The sequence below is a fragment of the Tachypleus tridentatus genome, chromosome 7 (assembly GCF_004210375.1).
Source record: "Tachypleus tridentatus isolate NWPU-2018 chromosome 7, ASM421037v1, whole genome shotgun sequence".
Lineage (NCBI taxonomy): Eukaryota > Metazoa > Arthropoda > Merostomata > Xiphosura > Limulidae > Tachypleus > Tachypleus tridentatus.
In genome coordinates, this window is record NC_134831.1 from 78,689,735 (window position 1) to 78,709,355 (window position 19,621).

Sequence of the window (19,621 nt, forward strand, 5' to 3'; positions counted from 1 at the left end):
TGGGTCCTATACTATGTTATTTAAATACTAGTATAATTTATTTACTGGACTTAAGCACCCACATCATGCTCTCCTAATTTCTATTTCTATGTCTATTGCTACTTCTTTATTATATTTCTGTGAGACTGGCAAATGGAGGTTACGACTGATAGAGAAGATGTATCCCTCACCACAATGAGAGTCCTATTTCTGCAGTCACTTCCAAAACCTAGGGTACATTTTATATCTCACATTATAACTTGTACCCTGGAATCTTTTTAATTGGTGCAGCATTTTTTAAATTTACTTTTGTTTTAGCTTGTTTTTAGGTTATAACAAACTAATATAATTAGTCAGAGGTTTGGATTTGCTGTTTTTAATGTAGTCCCTCCTTTTGATTGTGTTTACTTAACTTTATCAGTATTAATTTTCTCTAAAATGTGTGTGTGTGTGTGTGTGTGTGTGTGCAAACAATGAAATTAATTTTGAATTATAAAGTACTTTATTTATGAAAAACAAAGCAGAAACATTAGAATGATAAAAAATTTTATTTTATAATGTACCAGCTCCATTGGAAAAAAAAGAAATAATAGAGCAATGTTAATATTTTAATGAGTTGTGTGTTCATAGAAAAAAGTATGAGAAGCTAGTTGTTATTTTTTATTGATGTATTGACTACCATCTTTCTGAAGTTATAATTGTGTCTTAATGCCTGATGAGATGCAGGTGGAAAATTAGAATACTACTATATATAACTAATTTAACCCAATATCATATAGAATTATCTTCTTAAAGATGACACATCAGAGTTACTGTAGATATTTTTTGTTTGTTTGAATCATAATTTCTAACTCAAAAAATACAATATTATGTGAAGAAACATGGGCAACTAAAGTCATAAATAGAATGAAGAATATTATATCACAAGTGTTGGTAATGAATAGAAAATCAAAATTATTATTTAATAATTAATTTATGAATTTTTTTTAAATTTTAATTTGACTGATTTTTGTCAAGGTTATAGTATTTGTTGCTATATTGTAATCAGATACTGTTTTCATATAGGACCTAAGTGATTTCATGGACCCTTCTCGAAACATGTGCAAGTATCGGACTTTAGTTAACAGTGAAATTGCACAACCTCCTATGGTATGTGGAGCAAACCTTAGTATTCAAAACATAATGCAGTTTTCAAAAAAGTGTGATTTATAAAATGAATTCTTTAAATTAGTATTTGTTTTAGAACAACTAAAGTATTGCTGCACCAATTGGTCATTTACTGAAACTCTAATGCCTAATGTGAGTAATTTGTTTGGCATATCATTTATTCATGTTCAAAACCTGAACAGTCTTGTTTGATATTTAGTATGCTGAATACCTAATACTGTAATTCATTTTTGAAAGATTTAGTGACGTTCCAGTGAAATGTTTAATATTGAAGCTAGTTTTTCATAGTAATGAATTAGGCTACATTTTGATTATGAGTAATGTCAGAATATTATATTTTTATTCATCCCTATTAGCATTTGTGTTGTTAACTAAGCTATATCTTCTAAATATAACCAAAAACTTTTGTACCTAATATGGAAGTTATGGTATACATAGTGTCTGAAAACAGTGATACAGACCTGATAATGATTTTGAAATGCATTTCTTACAACTATATGATATAACATTAATCACTTACAAAACTGAAAGGCTGATAAAGTGTAGTTTGACCCTCTTGTTCCTTTTAATTAGAAAAAAAAATGACATTTAGCATCACTGATTGTAAAAATTTTATATTCTCAGATACCATTCTACCCAATTGTAAGGAAGGATCTTACATTTATTCACCTTGGTAATGATACAAAAGTGGAAGGTTTGGTAAGTGAATGAATCAGGCTGCTAATTTTTCAGTAACAAATAAATATCACATTTTAATTATTTTTCACCTTTTTTGTAACATTTTCCAAGTAGTTGAGAAGAAAACAACTCTTAATTCTCTTATAAGCAATGTCAACACCTGATAAAACAACTTTAGTAAAATTTAATAACATTCTTTTGAAGGTACAATGTTTTTTGTGGAAGGTATGTTTCACAAAATGTTTTTTTTGAAACTGATGCACAACACAAGGGGTTTATCAGTGTTTTTTTTTTTTTCAGGCTAGTAATATGTAATTACAACTAACAAGTGTACACCAGTTGTGTTAAAGATGTTTTTAAACATCTTTAGATAAAACCATACTTATGAGATAGCTACAGCTGGAAATTTAAATATATTTTTTGAAATGTATACACACAAAATTATTATGATTAATTATATTTCTATTACATTTGTTAAGAATCATTTATCAGCATAATTCCCATTAATTATGGTGTATTTCCTCCATCGTTCAATGGGTATTATTATAGCAATCTTGTAAAATAAAATGATGTGGTCAATTTAGTTGCTTCTAGCCTATGTAGAAGTATTGTATACATAGATTATCTATGAGAAGACCAAATACAGTCTTCACCATGTGTATTATTAACTATTATTATTTGCAAACAGAGTTTTAACCCTCTTTTGATAATAACATGAGCAGAGCATGTCATTAAAACCCAGTAAATGGATATTAACTTTTTGTGTACAAGCAGAATTTCCCTCTAGAAGAAATTCTGAAGTTCAGTTTTTTTCGTTTTTGTATATCTTTTAGAAAACTTCAAGACAAACTTGTAATACTTGTTATGAGAACTGTGTAATATATTGAACTACCATAAAGCATATAGAGAATGACTACATATTCAGTAAATCAGCCATGTTGAAGTTGATGATGACATAGGCTGAAATTAGTAAAAATGTAAGTTTTGGAGACAGATTTCATTGTAAAGGAGAAGAAGAAATAGTTAGGAATGGCTTAGCAAAGTAAATGATCTTATGCTGCTGTTTGCACAATAGCTAGGAGAGGTAATCAGTGTGGTTGCTGTAATGCACACCATTTTGCATTTTGAAGTATGAAAGAAATTGCAAGACGTTGCTACACAATCATGTATGGGACTCTGTCCATAGGTATGTTGTGAAAATCATGAGGTTTTACTAGTTCTTTGTGATATTTGATTCACATTAGAAATTACTAAGGTTTATACATTGCAAAATTGTTAGCCTGAGTATCAGAATATGATTGCAAAGTTCACTAAAATGTGTATTCAGCCACTTATCTATGGCTGTGAAGTTATTACGAGTGAATATTTTTTACTTTTTATTTACAAATATTTGTATAGAATAAATGTCACTACTTGAACAGCATTAAAACAAATGCTTACATAAATAACGACATTTGTTTAAATAATGTTTTTGTAATTTTTATACTTAAACCAAAATATGTATTGTTACTACCAATGATAATCAAATTGAATGTGAAATTGAAGTTTTGGATTAATATTTTGTTATTTCTATTTAATATGAATGAAGTATTTTCTAATTTTAGACATATGGTTTAAAATACCATCTGCTTGAAGATACAAGTCTATGGCTTGTAAATATGTTTGGAACTTTTGTTATGGAAAGTTTTAGCTGTGTTTGTATATGTGGACTGTGCAGTAAAATTACCCCCACATTTCATTTGATGAATTGGGAAACAAATGGAAAGTAAACTATGTATATAGGTAGTTTTTGGTTTATACAGTATATAAGGATGGTTGTAAACTGTAGTTTTAGGTGGCTACAATTTACTAGAATGCACCAAATATTATCTCAACTTTCAAAGCCCTTCAAGCAGAGGATTTACTCAGTTGTTCAGTCCTAGGATTTGCAGGATGTTAACAACTAAAGTAGGCTAAAGCGTCTCACAATTACTTTGTGTAATTGTGTTCTAATCAACCTTTTGTGGAAACATTTAATGTATGGTGATACTAGAAGTGAATAGTTACTGGCATATTTGTTAGCACAGTTTATTTTTGACTAGAATTTAATGGCATTCAGAAAGTGAGAAAATCCTGTTTTTCTGAACAGTTCTCATAAAATAATTAGAATAATATTCAAAACAAAGAGAAGAGATCAAAACTATGTTCTAAACTTGTCATTTAAACACATTCTAGGCATATACAACGATACGTTGTGTTATAAATACAGTACTTTAATTTATAGCTCTGATACTTTCAAAATTCGTAGGTCAATTTTGAAAAATTACGGATGGTGGCTAAGGAAGTTCGTCAGCTCACAAACATGTGTTCAGCTCCTTACGTGAGTAGTGAAGTACAACTCTATAAGATTATATAGTTTTATTTTTAATATACAAATTTGCTTTAAGTCAAACTGATTTTACAACATGTTATATCAAGCAAAACTAATATATACTAGTAACATGTACAACTAGATGCAAAACAGTTTTATTGACATTATTGTTTTTTACGTGTAGAATTTGGTTAACATGCTGGAACTTGGTGGAGCCAACTCATCTTATGCTATGGCATCTTTAAATAGTTTTGCAACATCTAATTCTGCCACTCTAAGGAGAAGAAAGAAAAGTAATGCACAAGTTAACCCTAAGAAAATGTTTGAAGAAGTAAGTGTCTGCTTATTAGAGAACAAAAGAGCAGAGTCTTCTCAAGTGGTGATGTTTAAATCAAGCTTGTTATAATTTTTTTTCAGGCCTTATAACCTAGTGAAAATGTTAACTTCATTTTGTGGGTATTTTTGCAACTATGAAATGGATTAAGTGTGTGTAGGTGCTTGTTTGTAAACAAATCAAACTAATATATTAAAACAAACAAGAATCAATGTCACTAAATTATTAAGAAATTAACATAAAAAACATAAATACAACAATTTAAATAAGTTAATAAATAATTAACTGGTCCCTTATTATTATCTCTCAGAATATAAAGTTGCTGTTGTCCTTATGCTGTTTTGTTTTTGTATAATTTCCAAATTTTCATAAATAAGTATTTGGCAAAAGTTTACATGGGTAATTTCCAGCAATTTAAATACACATTTGTGAACTACTGAGTGTATTATAAATAGTCCTCTTTACAATAGGTTTATCAACATAAAAAAAGCAGTTTGCTATTAATATAAAGGTTGATTTAAATTTATAGTCCACAATCCAACCCAGAAAAAAAACAACTAACTTTTACTGTTGGTTAGATCAGTGGCAGAGCTCTGGCCTCCTTAGCCAGTGGTCATAAGGAGGGACTGGTTGTGGTAATAAAATTGTAGAATACAATTAAATTTTAATTGAAATTATTTAATTTAATGTGTTTTATATGGATATTTCCCATCCTGGAGTGCAGAAGACTAATAGTGTTTGAGAAAAAAATTGATATTTCAACACCACAGTTAGGATTTAACTATTTATTATATTCATTTTCAGACTAAATAAAATGTAAGATCCCAGAAGCAGCCTTCAAAATTTTTTCAGGCAAAAGGCTAAATGAATATTCTTAATTCACAAATATCAACACAATTGTTAACTGTTTTTTTGCACTTTGCTGGGAATGTTGCACGAAATGAAAATGGCATATTTAAGTTACTCACTTTTTTTTTTGGAAAATGTAAAATATGGTTATGAGTATATATTTTGTTAAATTTAAATGTAGTTTGCTTTAAATGTTTTCCTGTTTTCAAAGTGAAAGAAAATGGGAGGGGGTTCAGAGAGCATTATTGAGCATTATATATGCAAAAACGGCTCGTTTGGGTTGAGAAAATATTTTACATAGAAGAGCAAACAAGATGAAGGTCGAAACGTTGTTCGCTCTTCTGTAAAATATTTTCTCAACCCAAATGAGCCGTTTTTGCACATATATTTCTCTACAAGTGGGTTTTCTCGACATCACTGATTATTATTGAGCATTGTTTTTATGTCACTGCATGATATAAAATGGTAAATGTATAATAGTTTGAAAATCTCTAATTTTCTATATACCTTTAATTCAGGACCTCCTCCAACTTGCATTTAAAGTGATATATAATATATAGTGCTGATTAAATAATACAAGTACTTTCATAGGCACAGATGGTAAGAAGGGTGAAAGCATACTTGGCTAATTTGAAAGTGATCACTGATGAAAATCAGCTAAGAATCATGTCACTGGAATGTGAACCAACAACAGGAGCAGGTATGTTTTCTGTTTGGAGACTTAAACATAGGTTAAATCAGTGTAGCAAATATAGATCTGTTTTGATTGTACATTTATGACTTTTGTAAGAATGTGTTAAGCTAAAACATGCTGTTATTTTTATTAGTTTGATGATTAGTGTTTCCTCGATGTCAAAGAAGTTTGTTCTTGGTATATGTTTTGTGCTACATATTTCTTAATTAACTTAATTATTTTTAAAACGTTTTTTACTTGTGGTGTCTGCCAGGTGCTTCTACTGCCCCAACTAGGAAATGTCATCCTTCACCAACCTTGTCTACAGCCAGCAGTAACAGCAGTGCATCAGAGGGAAAGAAATCAATTAACTCAGGACGAAAATTTGGTAAAGTAGTGTTGTGTTCGTCCCAGCACGTTAACATTACAACAACCACTTCTTGTTTAGTGCAGAAAAAATGAATCCAAAGTAATTTCACTAGTGCAAGTTTTGATTTGTAATACATTGGTGATTCGTGTATTAAAGGAATGTAAGTGTTCATTTAAATAATATTTTCATATAATGAGCTTGAAGCAATAAGTGTAACTGTTATTATTTTTTTTGTTACTATGAGTATTTAGAAATATTTTACTTGTTTCTGGTATATTTGTTTTTGTTGTGATACTTTTTCTTTTTACATTTAAAAATACCTACTTTATAGAGTCACACATATCTATATATTTATTAATTTTGTTAGGATAAAGACTAATAAGCATTTTTATATGATACATTGGCAAAGTTTTTAATTTGATTGAAGTTAAAACATTTGTTAAGAATGTCTTTCTTTCCCTGTACATTATACTTTTCTAATCAGCAGTTGTAACTTGTATGTGCATGTTTATTTTACTCTTAAGCTAGGATACGAGTTTATTATATTTCATCAGCAATTTTATTTTTCAGGAACTGATTCACCTCAGGCTGTTAAAAAAATGTTAGCTCTATCTGATCACTCTAAGCTTCGCCCTCACCATCCTGCTAGACACTCCCATTCATCCTCTCCATTACCCTCCCCAGGTACGAGTCGACGGCACCAAGACGTTGGTAATGGGCATGGTCGATCTCGCAGTGATACTCATAGTTCAGTTCTCCCAGTAGACTTGTCAGCAGAAAGTTCTAGTGTGACCACTTTGAATCATCTTCCATTACGAAAATCTCAGACTTCAGGTACTACCTCTGATTTGTCTAAGTGATACTCAAACCTACACTTGAATTGTTTCACATCCTTTGAATTTGACATAGGTTCAAACATCTTAAAGAAAAGAAAAGCATAATTTATTTTTTTATTATTATTAACTATCTTGTGTTCTTTAAAGTACAATTCTTTCTCCAGCTTTCTATAAAAAGTATCTCTCTTAGTATAGTAAAATGAAACATTGTCATTAATCAAAATTGATTCATGTAAATTTATAATTTTTGTTTTTCTAGATAGTATGTGACATGCTTTATGTAATTTACAATATGTATAAAGAAACTACACCTTATTTATTAACCTAAAGTTTCTCTAGGCTCTTGTTAATAATAAATCATAATAAAATAAGCAGCATTTTATTTTATGGGCACACTTTTGTTTTTGTGAGAATATTATTCATCATCCATTCTGTGCTCAAGTTTTAATGTAATCTGATAGTAGCATACTTGTGGCTCATCTCAAAATGTGATTATAAGCTATTTACTGATGAGTCCGTCAATTGCATCTCATTACTTGAAAGAGAAATTGTGCTCTGCAAATTTGGGGCTATGATTGCATCATAAGGATGGTGGTCAAATCCAAGTATTTGATTGGACAAGTTTTTTTAGTGGGTGCTGTTAACTAATTGCTTTCTTTCTAGGCTTTCAGTTCAGAATAAGGGATGACTAATGCAAAGTAGACACGTTAAAAATCTAAAACAAACCATGTCATATAAACATTATAAAAATATCAATTTTGACAGAGCTTGCAACATTCAACAGAAAACATCTTTAAACAGTATAATACTAGACAGTCAAATATGATTTCTATTTTTATTACTTACTACTTTAAACTCAAACTCTTTTCAGAATGTGCAAAATTCAGTTGGAATGATCTTTATTATCTTTATTCTACTTTATCAAGACCCAGTGTAGTTCTCCTTAAAAATGTTTGTTAAATCAAATTTCCTAACTTCTTTGTGTTTTGTCTGCAACATTCCTTTTGAAAGGTGTGATGTTTTGAACATGGGTGTTTTCCTAACATCATAAACAGGTAGTCTTTAATTGGCTTTGAAAGAGTAAACAAACATTAAATTGCTTATTGGTTTAATGTCCACAATTACTGCTTACTAATCATCATTGCCATTTATTTGTCAACAGGCACGATCTTCAAAGATGTGCATTTAATATAACAATATTATACTGTATTTTATTACCCACAATGTGACCTATTTCTCTAAATCTGTCTAATAGGATTTCTGCTTTGAAGACATTCTTAATGTTTTGTTATCTCAAATTGCTACAAGTATAATGAATTATTGTAATTCAAGACTTCTCTGACTAAAAGTAATAGACGTATCTTAGTCCTGTTAAAGAATTGTAATAAAATATCAGTTTTACTCATGCTGAAAACTTATTTATGGTTAAATAATATAAAGTAGCTGTAACTTATAACTTGTACTTTTAAGCTATTGTCAGTAACATTCTATTCTATAAATAAGCATAATGATTGTATTAAATAATGAATAGTTAGAAAATTTTCTAATGTAAAATTTATTGTTTAATAAGATACTAAAATGATTTCTGTACTTAGAAAACATTTGCAGATCAACTAACATAGATTTCTAAATAAAATTGACAGTTCTCTTCCATGAAGTAAACATGTTTATTTTATATACAGCATTTTGAAAATATGTAGTTTAATTAAAGTTACACTTTTTATTCATAGGATCAGTCACATCCACAGACAGTGTTAATGAAGGAAGCTGTCATTTCCACAATAGTTATGATTTGCCTTCTGTTCATAACTCTTGTAGTTTTGATAATCAATATATCAGCTCAGCTGGGTTGAGAAACTCTCCTCCAAAAGTGCGACACTTAAATTGTGGTAAGTACAGTTGCTTTATGCTGTTCAGCAAGTTTTTATGTTACTCTTGAGTATCGAGCTCATATTTGACTTTGAGTGGATTAACTTTTCTTATGGTACTTTGTTGAGATGGTTCATTATGATCTTTTGAGATGGAACCAATTTTCAGAAATACTGGAGTCAAAGATTTGTAGAGGAAACACTTTTGTTGTTACATACATATTTTGTATAATCTAATAATATTTAACATTCAGAAAAATGTTGTAACATAAATTATTATGCAGTAAATAACCATGTCTTCACATAAGTATAATTATGTAAATGTTAATTTACATATTTAATTAAGAATAATACTTTGAATAATAATAAAATAATATTGAGTGTGGCAGTGTCTGAAACATTCCCAAAAAATGCAGAGAACAATTTGGATGATATTTTTAAAAGATACTGACCAAAGTAGTTTTATATTGATTACTGAGTCAGTTAGTTTTTTTATTAAGCAATGTAAATTGTGAGCTTGCATTTTCAGTGATATACTAGAAATACAAATGTTGCTGTACATACAAGTGATTACCTGTATTGAGAAGTTAGGCAACAGTTATGTGGATATTCCTCTTTTTACAAATTATCTACAAAAGTACACAGTAATAGGAAACCATTACAATATTAGTGTCAGAAGTAGGATTATTTTGGCAAAAATAAAATAAAATTCAGGATGAACTTTAAGATGACAATATGTGTTCAAAACAATGTAAAAAAATTAACTGAAAGTGATGAAAGAGTGGGAAGCAGATCAAGGAAAAAAATTATAAAACAAAAAGATAACAGACAGGAAATTGAACAATATCAAAGAAGAAAGAGACAGGAAATTTAAAGAAGATCTAGAAAACTAAGGGAAGATCAAGAAAATAAGAAGGAAAGTTCACAGGGTAATTACAAGAATGAGAGACAAGATTTTTAGAAGAATTACTATAGTATTGCAACAAGATTAAATGACTCATTAGAAATGGATAGAAGGAGAATAAGAACAGGTTGAATGAAGTAAAAGAGTACATCAACATCGTACAAAAGTACTACAACTGCATGTCAACCCATCTAGAAACTGAACTGGTAAATGCAAGAATCAAACTTGCTTCACCTATTTCTGCATCTATTCGAAGGTTGAAATCTCAAATGTTATAAACTGTGCAGTATGGAACAGAAAAACTCATCTGGTCTACTCCTGTTACCACTATCACTTTGTCACCTGTAACTGTAGAATTTTCCTAAAATACCTGAGCTACACAACTACTTTATCAAGTTATGGAAGTAAATAGGTCATTTTAACAACATTTTTCAATCAGGTAACCAACAGTCTATGATTAAAAGATACCACACTTATTTTCTGAAGTAACTGTTTGGAGTAGTGAAAGAATCTAAATGAATTGGAATTATCTGATACAATATTGTAGAAATGCTCTCTAAAGGCCTAGAACAACTGATAAGATTAGTTAGTTGGCTGTTAACTCAGAACGAAGGAATTGAACACAAGGACAAAAGATGTTTTAATAGTATCTCAAAATGTGACAAAAGACTTTAGGAAATAGAAACTGCTCTTAAAGTAAGTGTAGAAAGTATGAATATTACTTTTAAGGTTACAATGAATCAGTCATTGATGATAAAGAAAGGAGTGACTATCCTAAGGATGAGAATGTTCCATCAGTAGCAGTTGGGATGAGTGCATTGTTTAAAAACAACAATCCATGAGTCCACAGGTTTTACAGCTATCACTGTTTGACTTGATCCTAGTAGGGAGGTTGGGAAATTTCCTCCAGAGATAGAGCATTAAAATGGTTAAATGAGAAGAGTAAGTGGTCGTTAAGTTCCAAGAAGAGTTCCTCTTACTGTAGGAAACTTGTCTACTTGACATGATTTGTTGGCAATTGACAGTCGAGGAAGAGAATGCATATTGGAAATAAACTTAATACAGAAACAAGTTTATACTTTCTTAAAACATTTCCACAATCTATGATTACAAAATACCCATGCACTTCACAGCATCTCTACTAGCACATGTTGAACTGCAATGATGGAAGCACAAGGTAATGAAGACAAGGGATCTAAAGTGCAATAGAGGATAATCCAAATAGACAGGTAATACAAATATAAAGTTATGTGAAATAACCATCTTTTGAAGTTCATCAGCAGGGGAACTTGGCCAGAATTGTGTAAATGTACAGAAAAGCAAGGTAAGTATTAAGACTACTTCCACAGTATCACCAGAGATAGACACACCAGTATGTTCACTTGACCATTAACCCAGTGACAAAACAGCAAGTGTTTAAAAGGTTGGAAATCACCTCATCTACATAACCAGGAACCATGAAAATAAAAACAACTAAAAATATTTGGTGGCTGGACAGTTCAGGATCATAATAATGATAAAGAAGGAAAGCTTTATTTAATTAATCACAACTGTGATTGAAATTTGCCTTTTATATAGTTCAGCAAGGATTTCATTATTTTAATTTTAATTTTTTCTGAACATTAATGTTTGTAATTTTATTATTTGTTGCAAAGGTTTAGGTTTTGTGATGTAAGCTATGATATTTTTAAAACCTAGATATTTGTATTGTTTTTTGGCTAGAGATAGCTTTTAACTTCTTATAATAAGCACAAATAAAAAAAATGACTAAAAGTTTGAAATGAAAATGTGAATTAAACCTTAGTTGTTCATTGATTATGAAGCCAGTCAGTTTAGCAGTGTAAGTGTTGAGTGTTTCCAACAAAGTACTAGAGATAGTTACAAGATGTTTAAAAAAAATTAGTAAGTAGAATCTGTATAGCAGCTTTAAATATGTGTGAAGTTAGGCTTAGTATGCGTTACATGGAACTTGTCAAAGGTTGAGTATGTTGTATTAAAATGATTTTGAATATGAAATCAGCAATTCACATGACAATGATAGATATAGAATTGCAGTAAATAGACATGTATCACAACTAGATTTTTATACTGTTTGACATTTTATAGGTAGTTTGATGCCATCCAAAATTGATTGCTTTTGGGAAAGTTATAAGAACCTTTTCCCATGCAAAATATTCATACACTTAGATAATTAAGATATATTTAGAGCATGAACTTCAACTTATCAAGATGAGGATATTCTTTGTACTTAATGGCATTGGAAAGCAAAACAGTATGGATTAACTTGGGCCACCAACATCATACAGAAAAACCTTTAACAAATCATATCCAGCTTAGGTAATCAAAGTGCAGCATGTTTTATGAGGTGGGAATTCACAAACACAAAGAAAAGGGGCAAAAGTTGTCCTGTACAACAATGCACAACTTAATAAAAATGATCTCTATGTGGACTCACCTAGGCAGGCCATACATTCTGTTTAAATGATGCATAGCTCAAACAGCTGGAGAAAGAAACTGGTTTTCATGTTATTTGATATACACACATACTATCATGTTTCTTGTACATGTGCAATTGGACTATTGAAACTGCTGCTGAATATCATCCTCATACTTTAGGTGGAATATGTACAGTATGCTGGGAGGAAGGGTGTACTTTGGACAAAACAGCCTTACTGTGGGCACTTCCCTATAAGTCATAAGATAGAACATGACTGGATGTGACAACATAGGCTGTAATGACATGGTTAGGCCCCAAGGTAATTTCAATTTCACATACTCATCCCACCTCTATAACTTGTACATTAAAGGACTTGAAGTTGGAAAAATAGAAGGATTTTGCAGACTTGACATGGTATTCTTCTTGTAAGAGATAATCTACATAAGAAACTGCCAAAAAATATGAATTATTACAATAGAATGTTTGGTCTGAAATCAAGTAATAGAATACTACTATTGGTATTATTACACATAACTATTATGCAAGTTAACTCTATCTATGAAGAGTAAATTAAAAGAAAAAAATTGAAATGTTGATTGTAATAATTAAACATATGGTGTTCTAACATGAAGTGTTATTCAACAAAATTCTGTAGTTTGTTGGGTAACAGAAATACTAAAAACTTAATATGCCAGTTACAATTGATGAATTGAAATTTTTACAATTATTATTGTAGTATTTTCACATATTTTGGTAGCAGCTTTAGAAGTTTACACATTTGAGATTAATGGTTTCAATATACTAAATCATACATTTTCAAGTAAGATGGAAACTAAGAACTGAATTTGAGTGAATAAGAACTGTTAGTCCATGTCTTTAAAATTATTTTCTGAACCAAGCTTTTTGGGGTTGTGTGTGTGTACATATTTGTATACACACTAGCATAAACCCACAAAACATTTATACAGCAATTCTTTAAATACAGGACTTTACAGAATAATTATTATTGCAAGTACTGAAATCTATAAGTCCAATTGCCTTAGGGCTAGCATTAGTTAATACTTTACTAAATGTGACCTGTATTTGATAGAGATAAACTGACACTGTAATTTTGTATGTTTTATTACTTTAGCTTAATTAGGGCTGAACTTTAATGTATTTAATACTATCAGAATGTCTACTAAAATATATTTACGTCCATTGTTTGTTTACATTCATTGAAATGAGTGCACATACATTTTGAAGACAGACAAAACTCAGTGTTATTATAATAGATTTGTGTGAAAGCTCTAGTGTTGTAACTTTTCATCATTACAAAACTGTACAATAAATATTTTGTTTCACTTTCTACAGTATCCCACTATCCACCTGCCAGTCAGATAAGAACAAATACTACATACATCCCTCATGGTGTTCCCGTTCTTCTGCCCAATTCCCACACTGGTAAATAAAACAAAACGTTCTTATAAAATCATAATTGAATTGTAGGGAATTTTTAACCCTAAATATGTGAATTAACCAGACCCAGGTCAGTAAGAAATATAAAGCATACATATACCACTGACAAAAATATTTTATTATACTGAAAGGTATGTTAGAACAGTAGCTGTGGTTTGTACTGTAAAGATAAAATGTATATTTTGTCACTGTTGAACTTCTTTCACTAGCATTTCCATTTTCTGGCTGAAACATAAAACAGCACAGAAAGAAACACACACAGCTTTCAAAGAAAAATAAATGTATTAGAAAATGAAAATTATCGTCTGCCACCTTTGATGTGCAAAGTGAAAGATGTTTCATTACATACATCGATGTGGGTGTGACTACAATGAGATATCCATTGAAAGTTTGCAAGGAAAATAAGGCAAAGAATGATAGTCAAATCCCTATACCTGATTATAGTGGCCCAAGAGTTGGCAGTAAGTACTGATTTACCTCTAGTCTGTCAATTCAAAATTAGAGATGGTTGTATAGATAACTTAGATAAGAGGGCAAAATGTAAAAATGGGTTCAAGACAGTACAAGTTCTATGGACAACTACTTGTAAAGATTACTACTAGTTTATGACATTCCCAGATTTAAGTTATGAGAACAATTCTAAGTACATCAGAACACCAGCAAGGAAAAATTCAGCACAATGTTTAAGGTAAAGAACACATTAAAGAAAATATTTTGGTATGTTAACATTTAATATTATTTTGATATCCAAATGACTAAAATATGCATTTCTAAATTTTAATAGATTTAAGTGCTTAAAATTCATTATTTCAGTTGTATTTTTAATGCATAAAAATTATATCAAATTTGATTGGCATAGTTATTATTTTTTTATCTATTTATTTTTTAGAAGTCTACATTATATTTCTACTTATTCAGAATGATTAGAACAGCAAAACAGTGTTATTTTATTCTTGGATAGGTGTTCCATCCTCGGGCCTCAGGCCTCCATCCCTTGTTTCACAAGGTACTCCACATTACTCTCTGTTCCGTGGACGAAGACCTTCAGATTATCATCTTTCCTCTAAACAAGTGTCATACGAGCATCACATGGGTCATTTAATCCGAGCACATAGTCACGATGGTATGGAATCTGTGGGTTATTACAATGCAGATAGCACAGATCCAGAAGATGGTGAGCATTATTATAGAACTTGTTTCAATTTTAAAAACTTATGTTTTTATTACAGCATATTAATATCTGTAGCAAAGTGATACATTTTTTACCTTCACAGTTGTGCTTTCTTTTTCCCTACAGTAATATGTACAAATATTATAAAATGAATATCATAACTGTTGCTCACAAAGACATGGTTAAAAGGCCTATTTAGTTGCTATAAAGAAAATACATAGCTCCTTTATTAATTTCTTGTTTTATGTAATACAATAATTTTCAGTTGTCTTCACATCTGAAATCAAGAACATGTGAGTGACTGCAAAGTGATTCAACAAGTTTTTTTCTGAAGTATTTCAACTAGAGGAAGGAATTTTCTACAAATTGGAGACATTTTTTTTTTTTAACTCTGAGTATTAAAAACGTAACTTTCACAAATTGCTAGGACTACTTCAATAGAAAAATAATTAAATGTATCTAAGAATGGCTGGTATGGGTATTAATGCTTTTACTAATAAAGCAGACAGAAATGTTTTGACCATCCTAGGTCATCATCTGAAGATGACATAGGAAAGTTGAAATATTCTTCTCTGCTTTATTAATAAAAGTGTTAATACCCATACCAACCATTTTGATATACATTTCTACTTCAAGTGGGTTTCTCTTCATCAAGAAACAAATTTACTTTGTTAATTCATGTACTTTAACTTACTGTAAACTTTTGAGAGCTCCATTACTTTCAGCTTTTGATCTTTCATTTCCTAATCAAACACCTAATCTTCCTCACTTGGTATCATAGTTAAAAATAGGGTAGTGCAAAAGTTATCAGTAGAAATGTTGACTATAAACAATACACTCAAAAATACCTAATTCTGTCAGAAAAGTAAGAGATACAGGTTTTTTAGCTGTAATTTAGAACTAGATTTTAAAATTTTTCAAACAAAAAAAATTTTTTTATATACACTGTTGGCCAAAATCTTAAGGCCAATGGACATAAAGAAACAAATATGCATTTTGCGTTCTTAGATTCAACCGCTTATTTGAGTAGAACTTCGAAAGATGAAAATAAGAAAAGAGAAAATAAAAAAATTAGTATTTAATAGGGAAAATGTGAACACTATGAAATTAGCCTAAATAGTTTAAGACCATACCAAAAAGAAGTCCTAAACAGGGTAGGAAATGCCCAACAAGAGGTCTCAGTAGTGAGTTGCATGGCTGTCATTGTGAATAACTGCAAACATTCGCATTGGCATGGTTGATATAAGCGTTTGCAGATGGGTGGCTAGAACGTTATTCTAAGTGGTGAAGATGATTTCACAAAGATCATGTACTTTTTGGAATTGACGTCCATTTCTGTAGACTTCCCTTGCCATCCACCCTCAAACATTTTCAATGGGGTTTAGTTTGGCGAACACTCTGAATGGTCCGAAAAAAATCACGTCATTTGCCATGAAAAAGTCCTTTGTCCTGTGGGCATTGTGGATTGCAGCATAGTCCTGCTAAAATGTCCAGTAATGTCCACACAAGCGAGGGCTTTCAGTCAATAAGGATTATCTCTCCAACATGCCAATGTAGCAAGTTGCTGTTTGATGCCCCTGTATAACCTGAAGCTCCATTGTTCCTTGCAAGGAGAAAGCACCCCACATTATGATGGAACCTTCTCCACTGTGTCGTGTAGAAAATGTCTCCGGTGGGATATTCTTATCGTGCCAGTAATGTTGTAAGCCATCTGGATCATCCAGATTAAATTTTTTCTCATCAAAGAACAAAACCTTCATCCACTTTTCTACGTCCCATGTATGGTGCTTCTCAACAAAGTTTTACCGAGCTGTTTCATGGTGTGGAAAGAGTCATGGCCTTTGAAGACGTTTACAGTTTTTAAAGCCTTTCTCTCGTAGATGCTGTCTTATTGTTCTTGAGCTGCATTCTACATCCGTGAGGACCTTAATCTGGTTTGACGATCAGCTGGTGTCTTGCTGAACAACCCGTCAAATCCTCCTGCTCAATGCTGGCGAAATTTTCTTGGGCCAACCACTTGAAATTCTCATTCCATATCCCTCAGGGTCTTTTAAGAAATTTGTAACAGCTGTTTTACTACACCCAATCTCACCAGCGATAGCACGTTGAAAGAGACTTTGCTTTTGCAGCTTGACAATTCTACCACGTTCAAACTCTGTCAACTTTTTTAGCCTTTGCCATGTTTTTACCCAATGTAACACAGGAGATGTCAGTGGGAGATGTTGACAATACAAATGCTTGAACACAAATGACTAAATTTCGTTATGTGTTTAACACTTCATTTCAGTATGGTCTTAAACTTTTGACCAGCTAGTATTTAGGCTAATTTCATAGTGTTCATTTTCCCTATTAAATGCTAAAAACGTTTTTTATTTTTATTTACCCTTTTACTATTTTCATCTTTCGAAACTATACTCATATAAGTGGTCGAGTCTAACAATACAAAATTCATATTTTGTCTTTATGTTCATTGACCTTAAGATTTTTGCCAGCAGTATATTTTGAACAATTCCTAAATTTCTACATCCTTCTCGATAATGACAATAATTAAAAAAAGTTTAATTTTATATGTTAAAAAATAAATTTAAGTAATTCTTTATTAGAAATAAAGTACTTTATAGAAAAACTATTATAATGACGTCCAGAAAAGAAAGTTTAATAAACAGTTGTGTTGTTTGTAATATTTTATGAATTTGCTAGTACACTGAGACAGGAAACTTCTATAATGTTCAATCTGAACAAGAAAAGAAATGCATATCAATAAATTACAAAATGATTATCAACAAGATAAACAGTCTTAGTACTTTAACTTAAAGTTTGTTATAATAACAAAACGTTTTTTTACATTTGTAGATGATGAAACTCAAGTATCAGCAGTGTAACTTGGAAGAAGAAAAATAGAATTTTGTTTAACCTTAGGAGATATGCACAACAGTAGGAACTCAACAAGGTGCAACAAAGCGTGTTTTCTAAATTGTTTTTTGTAAACATTTTGCTAGTCTTTCTGTTAAATTTTGACTATTAGTTAGAAAAAGTGAGTCTTTAGCATAGTAGAACTACACCAGTTGTGAGGGGAATAGGTGAAAACACCCCTGCCCTTGGTCCACAACCCACTATATACAAACCAAAGAATGGAACTACTGTAAAAAGAAATAACGCCTTGATATTGTTTATTGTTGCTGCAACTTGGTGTTGAAGCTGGATTTGTTTTTATTGTATATTGACCAAAGGATGTGGTCACATTCTTTTGTACATAACTTAAGAGGGGAAAAGTATCCAGGCAAAAAATTCATTGCATGGTCTGTGATGAAAGTTATACATTCATAATGTGATGGTTACATCATTTTTATAGAGGTGACTGTTGAAGGTTCAAGAACTTAGTGTACACAGCAGCCTACAGTACCATATTTTACATATCATTATCACATTTTGTGTATGTATGATGTTTGTTTTATAAATAATTGTGTTCATGTATAAAGTTATTTTTATTCTTTGTGTCTAGTAAGTTGATAATTTGTAAGAAATTTTTATGGTGAAGCTTTCACCCTAGAAATAATGTACTTACTCATGGAAAGTGCACAGAATTTGTCAAAATGTTATGCCATCACAGGTTCAAGTCAATTTTTATCCACACCAAATGGAAGTGAAGTTTGACTATAAAGTAAAAATAAACAAAGAAACTTAGATCGTGGACGGACTTATGGTAAATAGTTATTTCGATATTCAATTAGGGAATTAAGTTATGGTGCAGTTTTCATTTATCATTCTAAGTTGTTTTTTTTATGCACTGGTCCCTGCATGTTCTATTTCAAAATATATGTATGATTTTGAAAACTTCAGTTTATTAAGTTACTTTATCAAAGAAATATTTCAAAATCACATGGTTTGTTTTTCATTTTGATAAAATATTTTGTTCACTGTTTTGTTGAGAAGTTACTGGTTCATAGTTTTGTGTACAGGAAGTATTATTTTTACACTTAATCTTTAACAGTAACCTGTATTTAAGCCTTTGTCTTTTATTAATTTGTATGTACATCCATTCATCAAAACTTGATTTGGAATTGTGCCTTTTAACAAAGTCAGTAAAATTTATACATTTATTATGTTGTACATTCTAAGAAAAACATTTGCAATAGCTCAATAACATTTCTGTTCTTATAAAGTGTTCAATTAACTTGCAGATTTTTATGCCTGTACCACAATTTCATACTTATTAGTGCTTTTAATGTTGATAAATTGAAGGGCTTTTCCAAGAAAACCCACCTCATTTCATTATATGAAAAACTCATTACTTAGTATCTTATACTAATAAAGCTTCTATTTATTTGAGGTATTTTTACTTTGATAGGTGAACTATGTAACTTCTTCATAAAGAAACCCATTAAAAATAAATTCTTTAAGAGAATGATACACTGTGTCCCCTGCACCAAAAATGCATGTTTTTAAACTGATATTCCCAAATGTTGTACACTTAACTGTTTTTCAAAGCTACTGTAACCTGACCAGTAGATAGTAGTAGGAACTGCTTAATTTAATAATACAATTCA

General features: G+C 30.6%; 1 protein-coding gene across 13 annotated transcripts in view; it reads left to right on the forward strand.

The window, feature by feature from the left end:
• The window catches only part of LOC143256040 (rap guanine nucleotide exchange factor 2-like), a 146,420-nt gene extending 126,938 nt beyond the window's left edge, over nt 1-19,482 (forward strand). For 8 of the 13 annotated variants that reach the window (XM_076512635.1, XM_076512634.1, XM_076512638.1 and 5 more), the window contains 11 exons: nt 1,045-1,128; nt 1,771-1,845; nt 4,112-4,183; nt 4,359-4,505; nt 5,949-6,057; nt 6,305-6,418; nt 6,971-7,234; nt 8,967-9,125; nt 13,799-13,888; nt 14,844-15,077; nt 17,928-19,482. In XM_076512635.1, coding sequence (XP_076368750.1) covers nt 1,045-1,128; nt 1,771-1,845; nt 4,112-4,183; nt 4,359-4,505; nt 5,949-6,057; nt 6,305-6,418; nt 6,971-7,234; nt 8,967-9,125; nt 13,799-13,888; nt 14,844-15,077; nt 17,928-17,956 — 1,377 coding nt within the window. In that variant the 3' untranslated portion in view covers nt 17,957-19,482. The remainder of the gene's footprint in view (nt 1-1,044; nt 1,129-1,770; nt 1,846-4,111; nt 4,184-4,358; nt 4,506-5,948; nt 6,058-6,304; nt 6,419-6,970; nt 7,235-8,966; nt 9,126-13,798; nt 13,889-14,843; nt 15,078-17,927) is intronic. The other 5 variants (XM_076512632.1, XM_076512643.1, XM_076512637.1 and 2 more) reach the window with 3 other exon arrangements.
• Nucleotides 19,483-19,621: the final 139 nt, after the last annotated feature.